Genomic DNA, 23,103 nt, shown 5'->3' with positions numbered 1-23,103 from the left:
TCTTGTGGGCATACTTGTATAGTTTTTATTCTGCTTTTTTAATACATAGTAGAGATGTATACTAGAAAATAAGCAAAGATCTGTATCCACGGAAGGAGCTTCTAAACTTATAATTATAGCTTTAAGTTTATAAGTCATTATAAACAAGGGAATTCTCAAGTTAGTGGTTCGTTTTTATAATCAATTTAGTAATTACAAGTAAAAAATCAAGTTTAAAATAATTCCATATTATTTTTGGCTCCACTGTGTTTAAATTTTGACACATAGCTGATATAGAAGTCGTGTAAAGTATTACAAACCCCATCCAACCTCTGTATGCTTGAAATTTATTTAATTTCCTATCTGTAATCACCAACAACCGGCGCGGTATATTTACACTTTGGAAATACGACAGTGTCAATGTTATCAGGACCGGCCTTTAATAAATGTTTGAATTATTCATTAATTAAACTGTAGTGACATAGCAAAGCAAGTTTTTGAGTTTTTGCCGTGTTTATATCATTCATACTATAACTATACCTTAACAAAACATTGATTTTTCTCTATCGTTATCACAATATTTAATAAATGGGGCATTTAATAATTGATCATATTGGCAGTGGAAAAAGAAAGGTACATCAAATTAAAAAATTAGACTTAAAATGTATTGTAGTGGATAATAAAATATGTCGGTACAATGCAGCGAGGATAAAGTGTCCAAAAAATATAGACGTAGTAGTAACGCATAGAACAACTTTTAAACCAAAAAAAAATCTAGCAAAAACATAACTTAGACTACGATTTTGATCCCGAGATAAAAACGCAGATATAAGATTTACATCTTCTTTAGTCTATAAGAAAATGGACTGCCTAAAGAAAATATTTAAGTGGAAATTAAAGAGTGCAAGGCTCAAAGAAAGAGCGAACTGATGGAGATAATAATCTCACCGATAAATAACAATAATCGTTACAAATTAACAAAAAATCACAGAGAAATCGAACTAAATTTACAAAACGAACAAAACAGACCACCAGTATTGAACGAAAACAAGAAATATGCAAAATGCGGGATGAACCATCGAACCGTACATTCCAGTTCAGAACTAACGTGGTCATATAGTCGTATATGACGAACATGTTCTTGCATTAGAAGTATATTACTTGTAATAAATTGACAATCTAGTACATTCAAAATAAACTTACATTACAAACTACATAGTTTCTACAATATTCCTTAGCACTTTATTCGAAAATCTCTGGATATGTAGACGTTTGATTAGTTTTTTTCACTGCCCTGCAGTCAACCATACACATATACGTATATTAACCATGTACCTATCTAGTATCTTTTCCTAAAGGTATCATGAACCACAAACGCCAGAAATTACGACCAACGAAGAAATAAATATTAGGAAGAAAGAGGTAAGGGAAAGATTAAGGAAATTAAAAAATATAAAATCATCAGGGGATACAAATTGGACTGTGAAAATTATAGAGGAATTAATTTATTAAACACAATACTAAAATTAATAACTAATAAACTGAATAAAATTATAACACTAGCAGAAGAACAACAAGGTTTTAGGCCGGGAAGATCATGCACAGACGCTAGAGTTATAATGAGGCAAGTGCAAGAGAAATCATTAGAATACAACAAAAAGGCATATCTATGTTTCGTGGACCTTAAGAACGCATTTGCCAGGGTCAAATTAAAGGCGGTTATCCACTTATTGTACGCAAGAGAGCTACCTCTAGGAATAATTAAAACGATCGAAAATATCTACCAAAACAACACAATAAAAGTAAAAGTAGAAGAAAAAATAACTGACCCAATTGAAGCTGGAAATGGGATAATCCATATCAAATGTTGATGTGTAAACAAAAAGAATTACTAAGAATGATCAAAGAGAGAAAAATGCAATACTTGGGTCATGTGTTGAGAGGCGAAAGATACGAATTACTTCAAGTTATACTGGAAGGAAAACTACAGGGCAAAAGATCAGTAGGAAGACGCCAGAAATCGTGGCTGAAAGACCTGAAGACATGGTTTGACCGCTCATCCGCAGAAATCTTTCGCGCAGCAGTTTCCAAAACTACAATTGCCATTGGAATCGCCAACCTTCGAAAGGAGACGGATCCATGAGAAGAAGAATGGGATAAGACAGAGAGGTTCCCTGAGTTCTCTATTGTTCAACCTGATCATAAATAAAATACTATAAAAGTAAGAACTAAAAAAGGATACCAAATGGGAGAAAAACAACTTAAGATAATCTGTTATTCAGACGACGTAATACTACTCTCTCAAAGTGAAGATGATTTGCAACGTATGCTACATCAATTTAATATAACCGCCCAAAAATTTAACATGTTAATTTGCCCAAAAAAGAAAAAATGCATGGTTACAACAGCAAATTTACTAACATGTAAATAGGAGCTGGAAGGTCAAATAATAGAACTAGTGATGGAGTTTAAATATCTATGCATCACATTATCTAGCTACGGAAAGTTCAAAACAGAGGTGAAACGTCAAGTGAATAGAGCAAACAGAGCAGCAGATTGCCCGAATGAAACAATATGGAGAAATAAAAATGTCGATAAAGAAATGATCTGACACAGGGAGATCAAAAAGGATGTTAAAAACAACAGAGATGAAAACTCTTAGAAAAATTGACACTATGGAATAGAGCTAGAAGAACAGAGAACATCAAGGACTGGGTAAGAAATAGAACAGTATAAGTGGAACTATCCTATAAGCCGAATGACAACCAATAGAGTAGTAAAGATGGTTCTCCAATAGGAAGACGATCAGTAGGAAGACCACGAAAACGATGGACCGACAACTTACTGAAGGCACATTAAAAAACAGACAGAGTCATGTCTGCATAAAAACAAGAAGACCTGGTCAATATTGGTAGATAGATTTGTAGTTTATTATAAATGGACATTTTAGAATTTCTTCTAAACATCCAATAAATCTTGTTGTATCGAATACTAAGTTCGTCTCTCCTAATTTAACATAAAATTTCCAGTTACATCTTATAGTTAAGATTATAGAGTTTATGAGCCATCCTCATGTCTAGGTAATTCTAGGTAGTTTTATGAGACATTTGTGAAAATAAGCAAATCACCAGAATCAACAAGTAGTACTTTCTATCAGAAGGCCAGTATGTTGGTCTTCCAATAGATATCCAATATCACATTTTTGTTCTTTTGCAGATAACCATAGTTCTTTCCCTCTAATTTGTATTTAGCCTTGAAGCCCAGGGTGTGTTCTGTGCCAGCGATGATATACCTTTTTTACGACGTGTTAGGAGGATTTCATAACAAGCTTATTTTTATGTTATGTGATAAACAGTGTTGTAGCTTGTAACATATTTTAGGTATGCTTGATACTGCATGTTCACATCCTCCTCATTCCATTATCCGGGTTGCTTAGCCATTTCTGATCGAAGGAATAGCACTATTCGCGCTATATTTAAGACAAATAATTATTTAGCAAATATCTTCATTATATACTTTTTTAATAGTCATGAGTTCAATTCTTGGCACAGATAGAGAAATTTTCGGTGTTTCGGAGTATCTCGGAGTACCCGTAAAACCGTCTGTCTCCCTAGGCTAGTGCACATTATACTAGTTACCTGAAACAGGGTTAAAGATGCAATCGGTGCCGGAACCTGCCGGATCTTCCCGGGCAAAATGTCATACTAAATTAATGTTATACTTATCAGGTGCTCAAAAATCAGTTGAACTGTTGCTGATTCTAATTAAGTATATTGGTTAAAGTCTCTTTCTTTTATGTTATTCCAGTATTGTTTCCAGCGCTATTTTCAACTATATCAAGTCCACTTACTATTATTGTTTTCTTTACGCGTTTATTTATGATTTTTTATTTATGATAAACAGTATTGAAAATAAAATAATTCCAATAATAAATGTTATAATATAATTTTTTACAATATTATCTTGCATGTACATATTATAATGCATGATCTTATCCTTCGGTCTTTGCTTTCAAGGACAATATTTAATTAATAGACCCGTGTTGTATAGTGTCGTAATGCATTAACAATTAACCTGTGATATTTTTATAAAAATTTTAACGCCATAAAATGACCCCAACCAGTTTAATAACATGGTGGCACAATAATGTGGGTAACTAGTTCTATTTGTTTTTGTCGACTCGATTCCAATTAGTTGCATTCAGGCCTTTTCGGCAAAAAAACTATATTAATTTAACATTCTTACGCGAACCGACACCCAGACCGGGCCTGAAATTTTATATTGTGCGGGTGTCAATTTTGCCCATGACCTTTTTGTGCCATCTCGATTCTAGCAATGTGGGTAGACTAATGAAATCAGAGCTGTTTAGGATTATCCTTAACCAACTAAATAACCATGTAACTCACTTCCGAATATGAAGTGTTCGGACAATTTAATGGAGGACCCTTGATATGTAAGAGATCCGGTGCATTTTTGGCTTAACCAGGATATAACTAGTTTAGAAAATAATTTCTTAGTTATGTTATACTGTGAACACCACAAAAACTATATTAACAATAAATATTATATATTAAATTAGATTGACGCGACTACATAGCTTTGAAATAAAAAACAATAGTTCTTGTTTACTGAAAATATACAGGGTTGGAATGCTAAGGAATGAATAGACAACTGGTACATCTTGCTATGTCGTACACACTAGTTTACTACTACACTATGAGCTTAGGCAAGATCGCTGTTTAGTGAGTTAACGTGGAGAAATCAGGATCACGGTAATAGCTCGTTAAGCTATTTCTAAAGTTGGTATTTGCTTGCGAGAACAAAATGAATGGACTCATGTTTAAAACAATTATTCAGCTCGACTTTTAATAATTTAGATCTCCTTGGTACCGGTTTGATTGGAGTTATACCAGCTTATTTGCTGCTTGTTTTTTCTTTTTTTTAACACTATATAGTTGATTTTCCATATCCTATTGCTGTAGAAGACATTTCAGATATAATGCCAACGGTATTAGAAATATTCTGTTGCCTCAAAGAAGGAGATACTAGAATACCAGAAAACTACAGAGGTATAAACTTGTTAAATACTACGCTAAAACTTACAAACAAATTTTACAAGTGCTAATAAATCAGTGGATGAGTTTAGCAGATGAACAACAGGGATTTCCTAGTGGAAGATCATGTACAGATGCAATATTCGTTATAAAGCAAATTACTGAGACATCCCTAGAGTATAATAGACCAGCATTTCTGTGTCTGAGTGACCTAAAGCAAGCATTTGGCAGAGTAAGACTAAGAGATGTAATCCATCTTCTGTATAATAGAGAAGTTCTCCTAAATATTATAAAAACTATCGAAAACATCTACCAAAACAACAAAATGGAAGTCAGAATAGATGGACAACTTACAGAACCTATAGAAATAGGCAGCGGAATAGCACAAGGGGATTCATTGAGCCCGATGCTCCTCAATTTGATCATGGATGAAATCATCAAAAGCGTTAACAAAGCAAGAGGATACAGAATGAGAAACAAAGAAATAAAAATACTCTGTTACGCAGACGACGCAATATTGATAGCCCAAGTTGAAGATACTCTGCAAAGACTGGTCCACGGATTTAACATAAGAGCAAAATAATTTAATATGACAATCTTATCTCAGAAAACTAAAATAATAGTAGTCACCAAAGAACCAACCAGATATAAAATAGAAATTGATGGCATCAGTATTGAACAAGTAATGGAAATAAAATACCTGGGAATTACACTATCTAGCTATGGAGACGTGGAAAAAGAAGTGAGAGATCAAATACAAAAAGCAAATAGACTGGCAGGATGCTTTAATAACACTATATGGCGAAACAGACACATTAACACTGAGATGAAGTCAAGAATCTATAAAGCCAGTGTAAGACCACAGCCACAACACAAAAGCTACTGGAAACGACAGATTTATTTATTTATTTATCGTATGGCATACAATAAGAACACATATTTAAAAAGCAATATAAAACATTACATGGAGTATTACAAACGAACATCTAATGCATTAATATAGTCTAAAACATTTTCGGTCGCATTCAGGAACTCGTCAAAAACTCCAGGGAACCGCCTTCGGGGGCATTCTTCAACAATGTGACGGACGGCCTGTCGGAAACGACAGAGATGAAAGTACTGAGAAGTACATAGGGATAAAGATAAAGATAATGATGATAATAATGATGACACTTAGGACTGCTTCATCTTCTACAGAAAGGAATGTTGAGTATTAAAATGGCTTTTTCTCGTTTATATTAAAACCTAAGTTTGTTTCTTATTGAAAAAAATTGTTGGTATCTTTTGCGGAACAATCGTTAAAGCATTAGTTGTTAACTATAGTACTAAATTTAATATATTTGTGTGGGCTAAACTCTCAATAAGAAAGCCTTCACCTAATTTAACTTTGGTACAATTCTTGTAGATTATCGAGAGTTGGATTATGATGCCATTTGAATTTGATACGAAATAAATAATAAACAGAAACACTTGATTAATTTAACATTTATTTTTGTACTAAGATTTAAACATTACAAATATTATGGTTTGAATTCGCTCGTTTAACGATATAAGACAGAACCAAACTGTCAAACTGGAAGCTACTGGCAAAATGGCAATTCTACAGCAAGAAATCTAAGAAAATTGTATGCGTCAGTTAGGAGATTCTTATTCTAATCAAAACAACGTCTACTAAAAATATTCTTTCATTATTACCTGTTCCATAAATAATTTTTTCTCCTCTTTATATGCATGTACCTGTAAGAAAACCGCCGATTTAGAAATGCAAGGTATACTGTTCAAAGAAAAACATAAACAAAATTCCTAAAATACTAATAACCATGCTCTCAAGTTTATATTTGATTTGATCTGGCTCATTTTTATTGGGGAAGTTAAATTTTCTATTTGGTTCCATTATAATTATGCATGAAGATGCAGCCAGTGTAGTGCGAGCTTACCAGCTTGCAAATGTTCCAAGAAAACTCATTTCAATTCAACTGATAGACTAATTGTGGGATATGCTGTTGAGGTCTTTTGACTTTTTTTGGGCTTTCCACAAGGAATGATTAGTGTTTTCAGTAGTTTTCAGTTCAATATTTATAAAATGGTTGAAAAAAAAGCAGCAAAACGATGAAATAGGCTATAAGAATGCACACAGACACAATACCTATGCCGTGATGGGCATATATTTCAGAGAATAACATTTGGATACTGTTATCACAACTGTGTAAAAATTCCAAAACTAGCTTGTATCAGCGGCTTAATCATGTTAGAAAGAAATTACATACTGAAATTATATTACTATAAGTCTTCTACAATTTCAAATATACCATACTTAAATACCAATAAATATTTAATTATTTTATGTATGATTTTGATGTCACAGCTAAAATGATGTACATAAGATGGGGCATTACAGAACTTAACAATTTGAAATTTGCGAAGTAGGCATTGCATTGAATTCATATTGCAGTTATTTTATGTTTAGTTTGACATTTCAAAGTACTTAATGGTAAATAACAAAATTATTTAAGAATGGGTGGCTGAACTACGATTAGTGAAAGAAATTAAGGAGAAATTAATTATTACCCACCATAGAAATGGATATATCCAAACAAACATATCCAAAATGGTAAATAAATCTTCATCAACAGTTCACGATATAATTGAAAGTTACCGAAATAAAAATAGAGTTGAAAATAAATGAAGGTTAGCTCCAAATAAGATTTTTACCGAACTGCTAGAAATAAACCCTTATCCATTAGCCAAGGAAACAGGAGTATTAGATTGGTCTTCGCTAGCGAGCATATTAACAAAGATTTGAAGTTTTGGAATTCAGTAATATTTGCTGATATTGGTGTGGAGAAAGCCCAATGAAGAACTAAATACAAAAAATATGAACGCTACGGTAAAGCACGGTGGAGATGGAGTGATGATGTATGTCATCTGCAGGAGTAGGTAACATGCATTTTATTGAAGGGAATATGAACCACTACATGTACTTGGATATACTAAGGCAATATCTCGCCGCTAGTGCTCAAAAATTGGGTATTAATAACAATTACCGGTTTGATCAGGACAACGATCCAAAACACACGTCATAGCGGGTTCTTCCTTGGTTGTTTTATAATTGCCGAAATGTCATGACCAGCCCAGTCACCAGATTTGAATGTTATTGAAAACGTGTGGTTGACTTTAAAAAATAAAGTAAATAGTGCCCCAAAAAATCAACTAGAAATGAATTGAAAGTAAAAATTACTGAAGCTTGGGACACAATTTCTTCAGAGTATACTAGAAAGTTGGTCGAATCAATGCAGGCTGTAATTGATAATGAAGGAGGACCTACAAAATATTAGCAATCATTTTTCAATGCGTAGCGTCGAGTTTGTTTTCTTCGTTAATTTTCTTGTTTTACATTTTGCATCATTTTAGCTGTGACATCAAAATCATACATAAAATAATTAAATATTTATTGTTATTTAAGTATGGTATATTTGAAACCCAGAAAATAGCTTATACTACACACAACGTAAAAGTCTAAGGATATTTTAATAATTTGACAATACCAATGACACAAATTTCATGACCATATAAATTTGCTTGTACTATAATTGTTGATACAATTGTGTTTTAGAATGTTTTTTATAAGGGACAAAAAAATCGACATTTTTATGTTTTGTTTATTTGTAATTTTAGTCACTTTATACCATTCTTGCTTAATAGGTGAGTTAAAGATATTGTCTTTTTACCATGCAACGACAACACTTAACGTTGGACGAGATGAATAGAGCCGTGGGCCTCCTTCAAGCTGGTATGCGACAAACTCAAGTTGCTGACCATCTGGGTGTCTCCCAAAGCATCGTAAGTCGTTTGTGGCGTCGGTTTAGAGACACTGGGAGTCCAGCTAAGCAACATCCAGGACGTGGTCGGTCTACAACCGTCGCTCAAGACCGATATTTAATTTTAAATGCATGAAGGCAGCCAACAATCACAGCACCCAAGCTGGTTAATGAATTACAGCTTGCACATAATGTAACAATTAGCAGCAGTACTGTGAGGAATCGTCTCCATGAAGCCAATCTTCGTAGTCGGCGACCACGGAGATGTCCACCTCTATTTAGAGGCAATCGCGCTGCAAGATTAACCTGGTGTCAAGAGTTTTAGAATTGGACTGACAATGACTGGACCACAGTTTTGTGACCACATAGTGACAAGTCTAGATATGGATTTCATCCAGATTCTCGTCGGACAAGAGTTTGGAGACGACCCGGAAATGAAGAATGATTACGACATCTTCAAGAAGTGTATGCATACAAAGGTGTAACATTAATGGTATGAGGCGGAATAATGATTGACGGAAGAACTGACCTCATTTTTCCAAGTGGCTTTCTCACAAGTCAGTAATATTTGGACACTATTCTTGAACCTGTTGTGCGCCTGTTTGCTGCTGATGTTGGAGAAAATTTTTACTTTATGCATGATAACGCTCGACCACATGTTGCGCATATTGTAACAAACTAGTTGGATAACGAGGGTATTGATGTATTGCCGTGGCCAGCACAATCACCGGACTTGAATCCCATTTAGCATGTATGGGACATGCTCCAACGAAGAATTACTTGACAGATGGGCAATATCTACAATGAGTTTCAATTAAAAGAGCTTCTGAGAGAACAATGGACACAACTACTTCAAGCAGACATTAACAATGTGATTCGGAGCTTGAACAGTAGATGTAAAGCTGTGATAAACCAACGCGGTGGCCATACTTTATTTTAAGTTTATATTTCGTATTTTTTTGACATTTTATGGTGATATGTGAAACATGAGTGATTTGCAATATATTTTTTTTGATCCAATTTTCTGATTTTTTTTTGCAATTTATGGTTTTTTGACATATTAAACAACAACTTAAACTACAAATTTTGTATTACTTTTTTTAAGTTGTTTACAGATAAACAAAATAAGTCTATTTATAAAAATATCCCTAGACTTTTGCGTTGTGTGTATTTTTATTAAGTAGCTGCTGCATCATTTAAGCTGTGAGCCACTGTATCTTTTCGGTCTAATATGTCAGTAAAAAATATCAAAGAATAAAAAATTAAACATGTATACTGTTTATAGCAATGAAAAAGCTCAATATCAAAAACTAGCTTTGTTTAATATGTATCATGAATACATCATTTTTGGGTATTGATTTATTTTAATTGTTAAATTCCGGAAGATTCATACGTCAATCAACTAAATTAGAAGGCTTTAGAATTCCTTCAGTTTCGCGGTTTCAATATTACCTACCCCATAGACCCATCAAAGGTACATTTCACCCCTAGCTTTGTCAATTTCACAACTTCCCGCGACCTTTAAATCTCAATCGCTCTCAATTTTTTTACAATGGTCATTCGTCCGCGTTATTCGAAGCACACCGACGAACAAAGAGAGCAGGGTAAACGAACAAATAGCCAACAAATTAAGAACAGATGGTTCTGACGTTTAAACAAAAAAAAAACAGAAAGGAAAAAAACAGAGAGAAAAACCGACCGAATTCTAGTTGCAGAAGACAGCACACGCACACGCACGTTTGATGTTTCTGAAAGGGCTTAAAGGCCAAAGGGTAGCTGCTGCATACTGTTTTATGATTAACAAAAGGAGTGCGGGGGAGTCACAAAAGGGCGGGGGAATGAAAGGAACAAATACCCGATTTCGAATGTTTGGTTTACTTTCAAAAAGGATTAGGTTACCTTTTATCCAAGGGATTCGACTCTAATTCCTATTTTACCGAGTGTCTAAAATAATTATTATGCGTTCTAAAATTTCACCAGGTTAAAATTTAAAATTACGCGAAAATGCCACTGAACCTATAAAAATAATACGCACAAGCTGAGCAAGCTAAACAAGCTTTTTACCATGAGTTGATACAATTTTTTTTAATACATTGATTTCGCGCACGTAACTAACATTCAAAATCGCCGATTGCTTCAAGCGTTGTTTCTGAGAGAACGGTTCATTTTACAGAAAAAGTGCTAATAAACATTTTTGTTCAGAATTATCTAAGCTAGATTTCTAGTTTGAAACATTTTTTTCTATGGCGTATAGATTCTTGGTAAATCAATGTTCTCCGTTTTTCCTCCCTACGAGAGGGGTTTTAGCAAAATTCAGCTTGTTCTTCTGATTTTTAGAGATCAAATCTCTGATGACTGATAATATTTTTTTTGAGTAATATTTTTTGTCCTTAGTAAATTCATTTATTCAAGAAGTGCTTACAAATATCACCACTAAACCAACAAATGCTCGACAAATATGGTGTAGGCTTTATGCCAAAACATGGAGGTCTGAAACTTCATGGAGGTGGTTGCTAGATCGATAACAACATAATATGTTATATATGTAACAAAATTAAGCAGCAAATGCAATAATTAAGTTACAAAAAGTCAGAGATGCAATGAGGTCGTACCTCATTTAATTTATAATAGACGGCCTTAGAGGTAATAAAACCAGGCGACCACATGTGGAAATCGGGAAATTTTAATGGTTAGGACAACCAAAAGAGTTCACACAACACGAAACCGCCCAAAATGACAAAATTTACTATACTGACATGTCAAAAAAGCACGAAAGAGAAAGAATACATCTTAATGGTCCGAATATTAGACACATACTAGAATATTTCAAGCAGATTTATCATCGACAGATTTTTGAGTTCAAGAGTGTCCAAAAACTCTTCAATTCAGACAATATATTGTAACTGAAAACCAAACTGCAATAAAGAATCTAAAGTCTACAATTGTGAGTCCATAATAGTTGGAAATGCAAACAGTCTCTTAATCAACTAAATAAGATATGGTTCTTCTTCTTCATGTAGTATGTCCTTTCAGAACTTTGGTTACCATCATAGCTATCTTAATTTTAATAGCATGCTTGTATCAACACCATACCAATTTCGCAAGTTATTCAACCATGAGGTTCTTCTTCGTCCTGGACTGCGTTTGCCTGCTATTTTTCCTTGCATGATATTTTGTAGCAACCTATATTTGGGACCTCTCAATAAATGTCCGAAATACTCCAGCTTTCTCTGCTTGATGCTTTTTATGATCTCAGTAGTCTTGCTGAGACGTTCTAGTATTGTGCAGTTTCGAATCTTCTCCACCCAGGAAACTTTTAAAATTCTTCGAAAGCCTGAAGGCGATTTAGATCGATTTTATTCACAGTCCAGGACTCGACACCATAAAGTAAGACCGAGAACACGTAGCAGCGAAGTAGGCAGATCCTCAATGCTAATTTTAGGTCTCTGTTACATAACACCTTCGACATCCTTCTAAAAGCCGCTCTAGCCTGCTCTATCCTAGATCTAATTTCGCCGTGACTTTCTGTGTTACAATTTAATTGCTGTCCAAGGTAAACGATTTTATCAACTTGCTCAAGTTTGGTATTATTTACATATATAGACGGTTTTATATGCTGTTGTTTACTTATAACGAGTATTTTGGTTTTCCGTATGTTCAGATCCAGACCTGCCTCTCTACAACTCTCAACGACACTATCAAGTAGTGTTTGCAGATCTTCTTGACTAGAAGCTAGGAGTACTCTATCGTCCGCATATCGCAAATTATTAGATTACAATTATTGTACGTGCATTTTTATAAAATTCTTGGATGTGCTGAATAGCCTACTAACTTTTTTGACGAAATTTCTGCCTTTTATTTGTAAAACTCTTAATCAACTGACCAAGCACGATAAAATAACTTTGTTATGAATGCTAGCTGATTAAATAATTGGCTGGTAACGAGATTACTGATACTCCTATTAAAAAAAAGCTAGTTGTTCTCTATCAGATCCAAACCATTCTTAGGTGTACTAAAAACCCCACATTAAAAGATATTTTCGAAAATTATAAAATTAACCTTCTTAGTGTTTCAGAAAACTGAACTCAGGGCAATCACAGGTGTTTTTAGTGAACACTGCTCAACTGGTCAATGTGGACAGACCAATATGCAGATTTTATGAAAATACAAAGAAAACGACTGAATATATTGGTTGAAAATGCTGGTAGTGAAGTCAGTAGTGGAGAAATAGATATATTTTAAAAAGAAAGTCAGAAATATAGTCTTGTAAGTGTGAAATACTGTTCAACAAAAGTGTTTTTAGCAAACGAAAACTTGGAAAACCCTAACTAAGCAGCTAAAAAAATACTGTATTAAAAGGTTCAATTTGAATAGGTGTTTACCTAATTACCGGGCAGTTAAAAGCACATAACCTGTAAGATGCCTCGAGTCATCTTTACTATAAGTTAAGTAATAAAGCTTTTATTACATTAAATAGGGGGGAATCAATAAACACATAGTAGGTTCAGAAACAATTTTATTGTCGCATCTTTAAAGATTATTATACTTATATAAGATTAAAGCAAAATTGATTGTAATGTGAAATACATTTTATAATTGATTTGACGTAAATAGCTTTAAATTAAGCCAATTTGACAGTTGACTTATTTGGTCTCGATCTTGCAGGTATATAGCCATATTTTAAGTGAAATGCTGAGAGATGATGTATCCTCTGATTGATATCAAATTCTGTTCTTTCTGTGTTTATGTAGAAAGATCAGAATTTGTTCCAAGAAGTTCACTCAAAATGTGGCTATTTGCCTATAAGATCGAGGCCAAGTCAGGCAACTGTCAAATTGGTTTACAGGTTTTTGGACTCGGGTGGTAGTGATCATTTCCCAACGATGTGTAAAATCCAGACACAAATTCAACATACATCTATCCAAAAAAGTTACAAAAGAAACATTAAAAATGCCAATTGGGAAAAATACTGTTCAAAAATAGAAGAACTAATGAAAAGTGGGTGTAAAGAATATAGCACCTTTACGCAAATTATGGAGAAGGTGAGTGATGAAGAAATACCCTTTTTGGAAACAAAAAAGCACACAGGAAAAAAGAAAAGTCCTCCATGGTGGGACACGGAATGCTCAAATTTAATTAAAATGAGGAAAGAAAAAATCAAAAAATACAAAGAAGATGCAAGTACAGATAATTATATAGAAATCAAAAAAATCTTTGCCTATAGTAAAAAAATATTTAAAAATAAAAAAAGAAATAGTTTTAGATGCTTTTGTAATGGACTAAACAGGGACACTCCCCTAGCAGAAATATGGCGAACTGTTAAACAGTTCTCCACATATCAAAATGCAATAATTCCTGCCAAACTTCCCAGCGAACACATAGCTTTGGATATATTAAATAAATTGGGAATTGATATAACAGATCCAGAATTTACTGTTATCCAATCCAATGACAATGTGGAGGACATTTCCAGAGAGGAAATAATAAGTGTCATTAAAAAAAAGGATAAGGCTACTGGCTTAGATCTAATAACATATAGTATGATTGGCAGACTTCCTCAGGTAGCATTAGAATCACTGTCAATAATATTTAATCAAATAATGAACAGAAAAGCTGGATTTCCACAAGAATGGAAAAACACTCTTGTTATTCCTTTCTTAAAACCCTATAAAGATCCATTATGTGCAGACAACTATAGAAATATTGCCCTAGAGTCATGTGTGGGCAAAATACTCCAAAATATAATTAAATTAAGAATTGAACAAATAATTGAAAAAAATTGTATATTGAATCCAAAACAGTTAGGATTTAGAAGAAATAAAGGGTGTAACGATAATTTAGCTTTAACAATAAATTATATTAGAACAGGATTTAGTAAAAATTTAAATACAATCGCAATTTTTTTGGATATTAGTAGGGCATATGATACTGTCAATACGTTTTTGCTATATAAATATCTAATAAAGTATGGTATTCCAACAACCTATACAAACCTAATTATGCAATTCTTGCTCAATAGAAATATTTATATTAAAGATAAATCAAACAATATACTAGGCCCAATCCAAGCATCAACTGGATTGCCACAAGGGTCTCCTCTCAGTCCAATATTGTTTAATTTGTACTCTAAGTCTTTACATGATTTAATCAAACCTGAAATGGAGTGCTTCCAATATGCAGATGATTTTGTAATTCTGGTACAAGGGTCAGATATATATAAATCAATTAATTGCTTAAACACTTACTTACAAAAATTACAGGAGTGGTTTGAAACACACAACTTTAAAATCTCAGCACATAAATCAAAAGCAATAATATTTAGAAAAAGAGCTCAAGGTTATAACTTCCCCCACCTTATGTACCAAAACCTGGAAATCCCATGGAAAAATGAAATAAAGTATCTGGGGTTCCATCTACAGTGTAACTTGAATATGACAATTCAAATAAATGATATGATAGCTAAAGCAAACAAAGGAATTAATGTTATGAGAGCAATTTGTGGTACAAAATGGGGATCTGACCCAAACATTCTTTTAAGCTTATACAAAGGGATAGTAAGATCTCATTTAGATTATGCAGCCAATCTTTTAAATCCTTGCAGTAAAAGTCTGATGATGAAGTTGGAACAAGTACAAAATGTGGCCTTAAGGATTATAACAGGTTGTCTACGTTCTACACCAATTTTAATATTACAAGCGGAATGTTCAGTATCCACACTAAAAGTTAGAAGGGAAATATTGGCTCATAAGTATATATTGAAACAAATGTCTGAAAAAAATAACATAGTAATAAGTTTAAATAAGTTAAATGAAGCTATAAACGCAAATAACCAATTTTGGAAGAATAAAGCTATACCAGACTACTCATTAGCATATACGGACATACTCAAAAAATCAAAAAATATAATCCGATACAAAATTAATCCCATATATGAAGTAGAAAGAAAAATTCTTTTGTATCCTATTACAATTAATAGCCTAGAATATGAAAAATATGAAATTGAATCTAATGAAATGTTTTTAGCAAAATATGGTGGAATATATAGTAATCATACCTATGTATATACAGATGGATCTACCGACCCACAAACAAACCAATCTGGATTTGGAATTTATATACCACAGATTAATTACAAATTTTCATCAAGGCTCCATAATTACACACAAATCTGTACAACTGAAATGATAGCTATATATAAAGCTATCTCTGTGTGCATTGAGAAGGGGATCATGAAAGCAGTTATCTTTGCGGATTCAAAAAGTGCTTTATCCAAAATTTCCAGTCTCAAATGGGATCAAATGGATTACGTAACCATAATGACCAAAAAACTATTGGTAGAAGCTAATAATATGGGATTCTCGATAGGAATAGAATGGGTACCTGGACATCAGGGGATTAAAGGTAATGAGGTAGCTGATAGGCTGGCGAATATTGGGAGAGAATTAAGAGTACCATATAATATAAAAAATGTTAGTACAGATATCTTTTGCGTTACAAAAAAAGACATTTTAACACAGTTCTACAATGAATGGCATTCCCAAATTAAACATAAAGATCCAAACTATTGCAGATTGCAGTGTGATTTCCCCATAAAACCATGGTATGCCAAATGTGGGTATATGGGCAGAAATACCATAACAAATATTAATCGTTTACGTAGTGGACATTGCAAAACTCCTTGCTATCTCTACAAAATAGGTAAAACGGAAACACCGATATGTGAATGCGGAACCATTGGAACAGTGATCCATATCTTCTTTGAATGTCCCATAAACAAACACAAAAATATGGATCTGTATTTAGAACTAATAAAAGCAGGAATGGAGAGTCCAATATCTTTACATAGTATTCTATATAAACCCTCTGAGAAAGTTATAAAAATAATTATTAAATTCATCAAATTTTTTCAAATCGATCTATAAAAATTTTTTTTTATACTTGTCAAAATAACAAAATAAATCTAGAAAATACTGGAAATATCCTAACATACAAAAATGTACGTCCTTAAAATCCTTAATCCTAACCGAAGGTAGCATTACCCATAAACCTAATGTGACAATGTTTGGAAGCTACCCCCAAACGAGAAAAGTCTAATCTAACCTTAAATGAAGAAGATAAACAAATGGAAAAGCTAATCTTTCAGTATCACCCAGTTGTCAATTAGCAGTAAACAGTAACCTTAAATGAAGAAGATAAACAAATAATGGAAAAGCTGATCTTTCAGTATCACCCAGTTGTCAATTAGCAGTAAACAGTAACCTTAAATGAAGAAAATAAATACATGGAGAAGCTCATCTTTCAGTATCACCCAGTTGTCAATTAGCAGTAAAAAGTAACCTTAAATGAAGAAGATAAACAAATGAAAAAGCTGATCTTTCAGTATCACCCAGTTGTCAATTAGCAGTAAAGTAAACAGAAGTAGAAATTTATCCCTGGTTGTGCATTGCCTAGAGCAAGACGAGCATAACCTTACATGTACTGGGTAAATGATTATATAATCGAAACCCAAAAACAAACGAAGAAGAAGAAGAAGTTTACAGGTTTTTACGGTTCAAACCATAGATAAAGAATATAGTATTGGTTCAAACGTCGAGAACGTCAAAACAAATGTAAAATGTAATTATATTATAATCAATTGTGGCTTAGTCTCATAAAAAATATATTAAAATCAATAAACGAATAACACTAAAGATTGATGTGTTAAAAAAAAGTTTAAAAATTGTCATTAACGTTTATCGAAGTATCAGAAAATAAAGTCATAACTGATTTACAATAAAAACGGTATATCAGTGTGTTGTATAAAGTTTGACTGTTAACAACTATTCTTAGTTTATGTGAGCATTAACGGCGTTAAATATATTGGTATTCAATAATAAAAACCCGCACTTAAAACTTCGAATACGCAGTCCGTAAGTAAAGGGTAGCAGCTGTTTTTGTGTGTATCGATGCAATAGTCCCGTGTAATAAATTGAACAAATCCACCTGTTTGAGAAAAGGGAAGACTCCAAGGGCGATTACAAGCCATCAGCGTCTCCTGAATTAGGCTGTTTAGAGGGAATGGTTTCCCGCTCTCGCTCTCTCTGCTGCGTTTTACAACCTATTTGAAGTCAATAAAATGATAATGCGCCAATAAAGGATCCGCGTCGGGACGTCGTACGACGCCGACGTCTACGGCTAAGTGATTCCGAGACGATGCAAATTGTATCAAAGAAAGAGATAAAGACAGAGACGAGAGCGCTGTAAAGAATACTCGGTTAGACGTCAAAAATTTTAGGAGTTTTTATTAAAATATTGTTAATTTGAAAAAATGTTCCTTTTGTTAATGTATTATGCTTTTAAATCAATTTATAAGTTATGTTATTAATAGTAAATAATTTTTCTCAATTTTTTATAGGAACAGAAATACCAAAATAAAAAAATTAAATTAATATTAAAAAGAATGTATTAGAAGGTCATTGTCAAATTTAATTATCAATAAATAATAAATATAACTAGCAATTCTGTTATATATATAGATATCTACAGCATGGCCCGCTCCTATGTAGCTAGTAGCGATCTAAACAAATGGCACAGATCAATTTTAACCTGGAGACCATACCAACACAAAAGACCCAGAGGCAGACCTCCTATGAGATGGACAGATGATCTGAAAAGGACTGCCGGGAAAAATTGGCTACAAGTAGCGTACAATAAAAAACAATGGAAAGGAAGACTTGAAGAGGCTTATGTTCAGATGTGGACGTGAATGGCTAGACGAAGAAGAAGAAGAAGCATGGCCCGCATATGAAGTTCTATCAGACATCTTCAAAAGCAACATAACAAATTATTTGTGTGCTTCCAGTCGTGACTTATGGCGCCAAAACACTTTCCTTAAACCAGGCTACAGCAACCAAACTCAGAGTAGCCCCAAGAAGAATGGAACGCTCGCTACTTGGGCTAACTCTCAGAGACAGGGTTAGAAAAGAAGAAATAAGGACAGGCGTCACAGATGTCATAGAGCTCATGGCATGACTGAAGTGGAACTAAGCGAACCATGTGGCCAGAATGAATGACGGGCGGTGAACCCAAAAAAATTGCAATGTCGAGACCCCATGCTGACAGAAGAAGTTGAGGTAGACCACCTACACCTACATGATGGCCAGACGACGTCAAAATAATCGCTGATAATTGGATGCAGAAAGCTCAAGACTGACAGAACTGGAAGATATTAGGGGAGTCCTACGTTCAACTTTGGAAGCAGAAGGCTGGATCATGATGATAAAAGATATCTAAGTGTTGCTCTTTAGAAGTAATGAGCAAGGTGGGATAAGCAACGATGACAAAGATGAAGCCTTACCACCGATGACCTGAAAAACCAGAAATCACTAGGAGATGACCAAATCCCAGAGGGAAGAAGAAAGGATGAGATCATATTCTGGTATAGATAATGCTTTGCTTAATAACGGTTATCTATAGTAAAGAAGAAATTACAGAAAAATTGAATATTGAAATCATATACACTCTTTACAAGAAAATCGATGCATTTTTACGACGAACTGCATTGCCCTCCTAACTGCATAAAATGTTCACTGAGATACTGAGGGAAGACTGAATCCGACTGCTGAAGTGTAATAAATCTACGACTGACCAAATCTTCTTTGTGCAATAAATTGACAAATGACGTAAATGTACAGTGGGTGTATATATAAATAAGCTTTGAAAGTACGTGGGACAGGCAGGAAGACCGGTGTGAGAATTCGGTGTACAGAATAAACCAAACAAATATTGGTGATAATGACGCTTACAGAGCTTAAAAATGTTTTGGCAATAGGTGGAATCATGTAGGAAACATTTAGAACCAAGAGCGACACTTAAAATCCTTTCTGCCGTACTTGTACTAATCTTGCACTGGAAAAAGTAATGACTTGGTACTAAGTGGCACATTATCTAATAAACTGATTAAATACCTTAATTATGTTGATAGTATTATTAATTATGATGATATATCCGCTATAAGAAAAACTACACAAGTTTTAGAAAAAGGATATACTCCATTTAAGAGAGCTATTGAGAGAATGGTTTTAAATATAAACGTCGAGAAAACCAAGTAACTTAAAAACTGTCTTGATGGAAAACAAGTAAAAGAATCGTGCATAAAAATCACTCTCAATGGTAATGAGTTCGAATATTGCTTCAATTTTAAATACTTGGGTACCCAACTATGCGTTAAAAACTCCATAGAACAGGAATTAAATGTAAGAATAGTAGCTGATACTAGTTATTTCATCACCTTAAATAAAATATAAATGCCGCTAGAACCTAAGTAGTACATCAAAAATCAAAGTTTATAAAGTAGTACTAAGACCTATGGTACTACGAGGAGCAGAAATTTGGACCTTGAGAAGGACAAGTGAGAAACAGGTATATAGATGTCAGAGGAACAGTTTAAGCAAGGTTCAAGGGACCGCTGAAAAAGACATATAGTCAAGGGGCTATTGGAGCTCTTTCATGAATAAGCAATGTAGGGTATTAGAATGAACAACGAGGTGGACTAAGAAACCCTGTAACTCCACAAAAACGGTAAAGACACTCTACCGGGCAAATCCAGGAGCAAAAGGGCTCGAGAAAAACCCTGCCTTCGCTGGATCGATGGTGCTAACGAAGAGTCGACATGCGATTCACAAGATGACGAAGAAAGACTAAAGATCGATCTACATGGAGTCAGTCTCGGTCAACGTTTACTGTACTGCCACGGAGTAAGTAAAGACGATAACAATTAGTTTTAAAATAGATGTTTGACAAAATTATATGACAGAACTATAGAAATAAATTAGTTACTTTTTCACAGACTGAAAGTGACTGGAAATTACTATACAACTAAGCACACGTACTCATAGCCAATGTTAATAGTAAACAAACTAAATAATAAATAAAATAGAACTTTACGAATTACCGACAATCAATATTTATTTATTTCCACCATATAATAAATAGTTATGTTAAATTATAACAACTGAAATATATTTTTTAAATATATACTACCCAAAATTGTATGGGTTTAGTATACACTTCCACTATTTATACTAATTCTTCTTTTTTTATGAAAGAAGTCTGTAATAAAAGTTTATTTAAGCTGTTTATGAGCTAGAAACTTTTGTGTTGTAGGTTTCCAGCTATGAATCTGTCAAAATATGCCCGAGTTGAGCGAATGGACCTTAAGTGTGTGTCTTTTGTTCTGATAATAATTTATAAGTTATGCCAATTGAATTTTTTTCTGATTTACAATAATTTATATTTTATTTCATTTTTAGGGCTTTAATTAATCAACCCGCTATTTCTAATATTTCCTGCATAATCAGTAGATGTAAAAAGCCATAAGGACTCAAAAGACATCAAAAACAGCAAAAACATACAGTCTGAATGAAATGCATACCTACATAGACATAACAGAATAAAATTGTGATGAAAGTTAATATGATTGTAATCAATGTTAAAGAATCTTCACAAAAACACCAAAAAAAAATGTTAGGCGATTAAAAAAATGGTTCAGTTTCATAAATATTGATTGAAGAAAGAATTAAGCCTTAAGATAATGCAACAAATTATACTACAATATCAGAAATAAAAGACTAGAAGGTTGCAAGTATTTGTAAAATTCTCTTCTTATCGTATATTTTAACTATTTCATTTCTATATTATGTTCAACCGATAAACTTTAGTCCTTCTTTGCCTGTTTGGTTTTTTCTATTAGGATTTGTTAAATTTAATATATTTTACTTCTCAACTTTTGCAAAACGTGTTGGTTACTCCACTGTTTTTCTGAACACCTGAGTTGCAGTATGTGACACATCAAAAATGAAGCGTATAATGTGTTTTGCGTAAACTGAGAATACTTATATGCGGATATATGAACTGGTTTTACGAGCCCGTTAGCCCATCTCCGTGTTAAAAAATACACAGCAAGTGAAACTAAATCCGTTATTTAATAAGTGCAATCAAATGCGCGTGATCATAATCGCCATCAAGCGTATCTTCAAAGAAGCCGCGAGAGATGACCGACTCTTGGGCGAATGCGCAAGGGTGAAATACGATCCCCTTTTCTGGCAATGCGTCAGTCTAAATTGACACCAATTACCAGTAAAACTCCCTACTTTGGCCTCCCCTGCTTTTTGCAAACAACCAACGTCTCGAAAATGAGTTAATACACTCAGGAAGCTCCCCTCGCAGAATCTCTCCGCCCACGTTCCAGATGCGACTGTCGATCAACTGGCCCCGGATCGTTTTCCAGTGACTGATGTTTTCACTTTTCTTATTGTCTCAAGAGAGAAACTTCTACTTTACTTTCGACATCGAGTATACAAAAAGAACCTATTCCCGAGAGAAAATATTCACAATTATTGAAAAATTTTGTCACTAGTGAGTAAAACTTTGCATAAAAAATTCCTGGACCAAGTTAAAGCACCAATTTTTAATGTTAATATTACGTGTAAGATTTACAGTTTTAATTCGTAAAATATTTCATATAATAGTTTGAAAACACAAATGGAATTAAGTGATAGATTCGACCGTTACTTGATGGAAATTTATTTTATGTAACAATAAAACACTGAAAACCTTTGTGTTCAAAATTTTTTATATATAATTTTTTTATCACTAAAGCCACCTGATCGTGAAAGTACTAATTTCAAGGCTTTCTTATGTAGCTTTTGATTTAAAATTTTATTTACTGTTGGTTCGTTGTACCCATTGTTTACTGCAATTTGCTTAATGATATTCAATTCTATCTCGAAGTTCACTATACACGAATTAAGCATTTGTTTATAACAATAAACAATTTAAAAAGGCAACCATGATGCGCCAAAAATAAAGTGAATTGATTTTCCTATTTCAAAAACTGAATTCATAAATTCAAATTTATAAAAGTCGCAATATCTCCGATTCTAATTAACGAGAAGTGGTGTTTCTTACTAATTTGGAGTACCTAATGGCATACATCATAAAAATTCATTCAGTTAATTTGTGAATTATTTATTTAACAATTTAAAATAATTATTTATTTAGCAAAATTTTCCTTTTCTTTTTTACTTTTTTATTTTACCGATCTTTCTAATAAAGCTTTCTAAAAAAGAAGTAAATAAATGTAAAATATAAATAGTACTATAAATGCGGTTAATGTTACGTCATTCACAAGTTTGTATTGCTACAACCATTAACGTAACGATATTTATCCGACAAATTAACCTCGTGAGGTAAAAAGTCATTTTCTGATAGCA

General features: G+C 33.3%; 1 protein-coding gene across 5 annotated transcripts in view; it reads right to left on the bottom strand.

Moving 5' to 3' along the window:
• hth (Meis homeobox homothorax) overlaps window positions 1-23,103 on the bottom strand; it is a 393,321-nt gene that overhangs the window by 117,994 nt on the left and 252,224 nt on the right. For 3 of the 5 annotated variants that reach the window (XM_072534421.1, XM_072534422.1, XM_072534424.1), the window contains one exon: window positions 6,729-6,770. The exons of 1 other annotated variant lie outside the window; for it this stretch is intronic. In XM_072534421.1, coding sequence (XP_072390522.1) covers window positions 6,729-6,770 — 42 coding nt within the window. Of the gene's footprint in view, window positions 1-6,513; window positions 6,648-6,728; window positions 6,771-23,103 lie in introns of those variants that run through there. One more of the 5 variants, XM_072534425.1, reaches the window with a different exon arrangement.

The sequence above is a fragment of the Diabrotica undecimpunctata genome, chromosome 6 (genome assembly GCF_040954645.1).
Source record: "Diabrotica undecimpunctata isolate CICGRU chromosome 6, icDiaUnde3, whole genome shotgun sequence".
NCBI classification, from domain to species: Eukaryota; Metazoa; Arthropoda; class Insecta; order Coleoptera; family Chrysomelidae; genus Diabrotica; species Diabrotica undecimpunctata.
The sequence above is the reverse complement of the archived record's forward strand: the minus strand, read 5'-3'. Positions and strand labels throughout refer to the sequence as shown.